Source organism: Cervus canadensis, chromosome 10 (assembly GCF_019320065.1).
Source record: "Cervus canadensis isolate Bull #8, Minnesota chromosome 10, ASM1932006v1, whole genome shotgun sequence".
NCBI lineage: Eukaryota > Metazoa > Chordata > Mammalia > Artiodactyla > Cervidae > Cervus > Cervus canadensis.
The window spans coordinates 50788932-50794931 of record NC_057395.1 but is presented as its reverse complement, the minus strand read 5'-3'; the positions used below and the strand labels follow the sequence as shown (position 1 = coordinate 50794931).

The window sequence follows — 6000 nt, the reverse complement described above, 5'->3', positions numbered from 1 at the left end:
GCAGAGGCTCGCAGCGCTCCTACAGTGCCGCAGCTAGTACCACATCACGACTCAGACTCCTAGGCCCCTTCTGCCCCGCAGCGAAACTTGGGGTAGAGCGATGATTGGAGCCAGGGTCCCTGGACAGCAGCGCTCAAGTCGGCCGGCTTGGCTTAAGAAGCGACTGGCTCCGAGAAACCAACGGGAAGAGGGTGCTTCAGACTGCTACCCAGGCGCGGCAGTGCGAAGCGAATGAATAGAACTACAGTACGAGAGCTCCTGGACACCAAGGTCGAGGGAGGGTGGGAGAAGAACTCTTTATGCCCTACACACATTGCGTTACAGGTCCGCCCTCAGGGAAACGCGTTCCAGATGACGCTAGTCCGCCGGTCCCGCCCACGCACGCACGCACGCGCCGGCCCCGCCTCCCGCGCAGCTCTGGCCCCGCCCTCAGGATTGACCGCCCGAGCCACCGTCCGCACAGTCCCGCCCCGCACGGCCAGGCGAAGCTGAGCCGGCCGTGCGGTGTATGTGTGTGTGTGAGGGTATATGTGTTCACGGGACACCTTCTCAGCCCCGGGAAGATGGTGGCGGCGGCGACTGAGGCGAGGCTGAGGACCGTGGTGACACCAGCGCCCACAAGCAGGAACGGCAGGCGGTGTCGGGACTGGGACGCGTCTAGGGCTGGAAGGCCGGGGCTGCGGACCGGGCTGCGCCTCCCACGGCGGCGGCGGCGCCTGCTGCTGCTGCTGCTCCCGCCGCTGCTGCTACTTCCCTGGGCTGCTGAGGCCGCGGCGGCAGCGGCGGCGGTGTCGGGCTCAGCCGCAGCCGAGGCCAAGGAATGTGACCGGCCCTGTGTCAACGGCGGCCGCTGCAACCCTGGCACCGGCCAGTGTGTCTGCCCCGCCGGCTGGGTGGGCGAGCAATGCCAGCACTGCGGGGGCCGCTTCAGGTGAGTGGGAGATAGTATCGGAGGTCGAGGCTAAGGGGCGCTCAAAAGACGGCCCCAGGCCAGAGGCGGATGCCCCACAGAAATTGGGGAGAGGAGGGCTAACCCATCATGTTTCAGGACCACTTGCTTCCGGGAAGATCTTCGTCTCTGGCCTGGGGTCTTCGGTACTAGAAGTTGAAAAGGTGCTAGGAAGGGTGGGGGCACTCCAAAGGGACGAAAGCTACGTGGGACGAAAGCTTACGATTCCGAAGAGTATCAAAGCCAATCTCTGAAACTGGGCCTCTTTCTGAAAAAACGAAGTAAAAGAAAAGGTGAGAGAAGCCAGCCTACCTTAACACTTCTTTTGAACATCCCCTCGTTCTCCAGGGTCTGATGAGTTCCCGGACTTACTGGAGATGGTGGGGTACTCTGAAGACACAGAGCTCTTGGAGAGATTTGTCTGGAGATAGAAGGGAAACGGGTTGGACTGTGAGATATTAGAGATAGAAGAACCGGTGGTTACTGACTAAAGGAAGTAAAGAAACTAGCTTTTGGACGCTCACTGGAGGAGGCCGATTGGAACAAGGTCTGTCGTGGAGAGGGCGTCGAAGGAGGTTCCTATTTGCCCTGGTTTCTGAAAAATGTGGAGTTCTGAGTTGGCCTGGTTCAGGGTAGTACCTCTTGGAGAGATCATTCATTAATTAGTAGCAACTATTATTTGCTTTCCTTGTGCAAGGATTGCTGGATGATACAAATAGATTAGCCAGATTTTGGTCTGGTCCACAAGGAGTTTGGAATATAACTAGAGAAAAATCTGTTACATAGATAACCCTAATCATAAGGACTGCATGCCTTTGGCTGATATTTGCTGAACATTTTTGATGTCAAATGTGGAGGAGTGGGGAAATATGGAGAACAACCCAGACAGGGCCCCTGCTTAGGGCCCCTGCTCTCATAGATCTCACATTCTAGAAGGGAGACACAGTTAAGAAGTAAACAGACAAAATAAAATAACAATTTTTTGGTAAACGCTGTTAAGAAAATAAGACAGGATAGAGAATTATAACCAGTTGGTAACTTTAGGAGAAGGCTCTCATTTGAAGTGACGTTTGATCTGAGACCTGAATGAGGCAAAGGAGAACCTGTGGGGATTCAGGAGTGGAGAAGATGTGATTAGCTGAGGGAATGCAGGGATATTTTGAGGAGGAGATGACACTGATTTTGAACTTTTGAGGATAAGTAGAATTTGGAAATGTGGAACTGGAAAAAAAAAAAATTCCAGATGGAACGAAGGATACAAACAAAATTGTGGAGACCAGAGGTGAAATATTCTAGTGCCAAGGTATGTAGAGGAGAAATGTGAGAGAGAAGTTTGGAACAGTAGAATTATAGGCTCATGTGATGTCATATCTTCAAGGGAACTTGGAGAACATTATGGAGATGAGCTCTTTGTTGTTTATGGAGAAAGCAAGTGATTTCAAAATAGATTTGTACAGTATGGTCAGCCTTGTACCTTTGTTTAGGGTTCTGGGTAATATAATTCTGGCTCATGAACTACATTAATTTACAACAACTTGTTGAGGGCAACTCTGGATTATGTTATGAAATTACAGTTGTTAACAGGACAGACACAGTCCAGCTCTATACAGCTTACATTCTAGTTTGCGAGTAGTAATCAATTTCTTATCATTTTTCTTAAAGCTATGGCAGTGAAGAGAAGGGAGCAAATGGAGGACTTGATTTAGTTTGGAAAAGTAAGGTTAGTGAGGCTTCTGAGTTGCGATCTGAAGGGCGAAATCCCACTACCTACATGGGAGGTGGTCCACTAATGGGCCGGTGTGTACAGAGGCTTGGAGATGAGAGGGGTCATTTCAGGATGGATAGAAAGCCAGGTGGCTTGAGCAGAGAGAGCAAAGGGAAGCATGGCAAGACTGGAGGGATAAGCAGAAACCAGGCCACGTGGAGCCCTGTCGGTTGGGTTGAGAGTTTTGACCTTTAACCTGTGAGCAGTAGAATAGCATTGTTCATCTTGTTTTCATGACATTACAGTCATTACAGATTGGAGTCAGAGCAGGAATGGCCTTTGAAGATGGGACCAAAGCGTTTTGAATTTGAGCACATCCATGATCAAGTGAATGGATTGTTGGCTCAGAGGGGAATTTTTCAAGTTCTGACAATTTAGGATGCCTTGGTAGGCAGTGGGGGCCCACAGGGTGGGGAGGGACATAGGTTGCTAGATCAATCTGTCTATAATGTTCGGAGAAGGTGGACTCATTTTAAGCATGAGAGATGATGGGCCACTAGATTGGAACCTTGGTGTGGGTCAGGTCAGGAGTAATGAGAACTTGAGGTAGGAATGGAGGAAGGGATAGATGCTAGGTGGTATTATAGAGGTGAATGTCTTTCTTTGAAACTGGCTTGCTTTGGGGAAGAAAGGGGGATGGTGAGGGAACGAAAACTAGACCCTATCTTAGGTGATTGAGGGGATGGTGATATCATTAACAGACGCAGGGACACAGGTGGAACAGATTTGAGATGTTTAATTTTGCACACACTGAGATTGGAGTACTTTCAGGATTTCCACCTGTGGGACAGGTGAGTGTTAGCGTCATCTACATATAGAGAGAGCAGATCCAAGTGTCCATGAGGGCGGTCCAGAGGATTGGAAAAGAACCACTTTTTAGGGGGAACAGGCAGTCTTGATGCAGGTTGTCTCGGATGGTGTCATGTGAGAGTGAAGGGGCTTCCCAGGTTGTTGTGGATGCTCCATTTGAGCCAGTTCCAGCTAGTGTCACTGCTCTTTTCTGGGCAAACAGTTAAGACCTTCATTCTGATAATTTCATTGTATTTTGTGGGCTTCTGAAATTTGCATTTTAAAAAATGAAAGTAAGAGAAACATGTCTATAGTCTTTTAAAAAACCCTTCCATTAAATTTTTAGTTGTAGGATTTTTTAGGGGAAGAGTGAAATGTTGGTTTTGATTATGTGTTAGTTTGTATCTTTATTTAACTTACAGACTTCTTTGTTATTAACCTAAGAGACATTAGAATGAATACCTTTCTGGTTTGGGTCAGCATCAAGTTGGGTGTGTTTTTTAAGCCTTTTAGTTCCATAAATCCTGTGTTACAATTGCTCTAGTAAGATCTTTTTCATTAGTTGAAAGGAACATAGGATAATAATAGGATTAGATTCACTAAAGTTATCACTGAGTCCATACCACATGCCAGAGACCTGGCCAAACATTTTCATGTATATTGTACCATTTAATCTTCAGGATAACTCTGAGGGTGTTGTTTAAAATTTGGATTATTGTGTGGTTGTAATTAGAAAGTCAGTTCATTTTTTTTCCCAAATGTAAGATACTGTAGAAATGATTAATTACAGAGGATAAGGTTAATGGTGTCAGTTTAATAAAGATAACTATGAAATCTTTTGTGGATGATTTCCAGAGCAGTGCCACTTCCATTCATTTTTGTGTGATTCAGTAATCATGTTTTTCTACTTGTGATATCACTATCAAAGTTTTTCTTTAGAGGATAAATATATCCCATTGTTAGAAAGTAAAGATGTTAAGCTAAAAAAAAAAGATGTTAAGCTCATTTATGAAGTTAATATGCACTTAATTCTTTTAAGTTCCTGCTATACAACTTTTGGGCAGGTGGAATACAATAACCTACTGAGAACCTTATGTGGTGGTTTAGGCGCTAAGTCACATCCAACTCTTGCGACCCCATGGACTATATAGCCTTCCACTCTCCTCTGTCTACGGGATTCTCCGGGCAAGAATACTGGAGTGGGTTGCCGTTGCCTTCTCCAACACTTTGAGAAACAAAGAGGGAAAATAGGTTTGTTACAACAGGAAAGCTAGCATAAAAAAAAAAATTAAATTCATTGAGTTCTGTCTGAGGATATGCGCATATACTAGTATGAGGATATGCATATACTTTTGTAACTAGTGAAGTGAAAATTCTAGAAAATAAAATATGGTAAAGAAGGTAAAATAAATACTTATCTTGTTTATGGTAATTACTAAGAGGAAGTAATCTGAAGCCCTAAATTTATGTTTATGAATTTTCCCAGTAGAATATAAGCCCATGAGGGTAGGGATTTTTATCTCTTTTGCTCATGGTTATATTCCCAGAGCCTAGAGCAGTGCCTGAGACGTAGTGCTCAGTAGCTATTGTTGAATGAAGGAATGAAATTCTGCTGTGTATATGTATTTCAAGTCATATGTATTATGACTTTTAGAAATGTACCTGAATGACTGCCATGTTTGTCTTTCTGTCCTTTTATTTTTCTTAAATTTCATTGTCTTATTTTCCACTGTTTGCTGGGCATCTTTACTGGGCTATTGTGCTGTTACCTTGTATTGAGCCATACAATATAAGGCTTAATACAAAAGACCAAACTTGTTATCATTTAAAAAAAAAAAAGTGTTTTCCTTTGTACTTCTTATTTCAGTAGCAAATCCTAGTTTAGATAACCAAAGACCAAAACTTAGGAGTAGTCTTTTGCTCTTTCTGTTTATTCTCCCTTCTTTAAAGTCTTAGAAATGTGTTCCTTTCTGTTCTTTCCGCTGCCACCCTAGTGCACCTGGCCCTTCGCCTCCTTGCTGACCTACCTCTGTTGCACTCTGGTTGGTTTCTTGCACCTCCGGAATCATTCTACCCTGTGTCATATAATCCCCTGAGAACTTACGTTGCTGTCTTGCTCAGAAATGTTTTTCTTTTTCTTTTTTTAACTCTGTTATCTGTAAAATGACCCTCAACAGAAGGCCCTCAAATGCTTTACATATAACCCCTTTTCCCTAACCCAACTTTTCTACTTTGTAATAGTTTTTCTGCATATTTGCTAAATTCAGCACCCCTCTTCATCCCTACCCCCACATTCTTTCTTTTCTTCTTTATTATCTAAATTCTACCTCAAGGCCCATCTTCAGTTCTCTATAATCTAGAATAGCCAATTCTCTGAAATCATGCTTGTTACCTTTTGAGATGAGCCATCAGCCTGTTCAGTTCATGAGTAGCTTCTGATTGATTACTATACGTTAGATACTGTGCCCTGACTTGAGGCTGTGAAGGTGGGTTAGAA

The 6000-nt window shown here is 44.6% G+C and overlaps 1 protein-coding gene across 3 annotated transcripts in view; it reads left to right on the top strand.

The window, feature by feature from the left end:
- Window positions 1–441: 441 nt before the first annotated feature.
- Window positions 442–6000, top strand: part of ATRN (attractin) — a 186310-nt gene continuing 180751 nt past the window's right edge. For 2 of the 3 annotated variants that reach the window (XM_043480409.1, XM_043480410.1), the window contains exon 1: window positions 444–931. In XM_043480409.1, coding sequence (XP_043336344.1) covers window positions 564–931 — 368 coding nt within the window. In that variant the 5' untranslated portion in view covers window positions 444–563. Of the gene's footprint in view, window positions 932–6000 lie in introns of all 3 variants that reach the window. The other variant, XM_043480411.1, reaches the window with a different exon arrangement.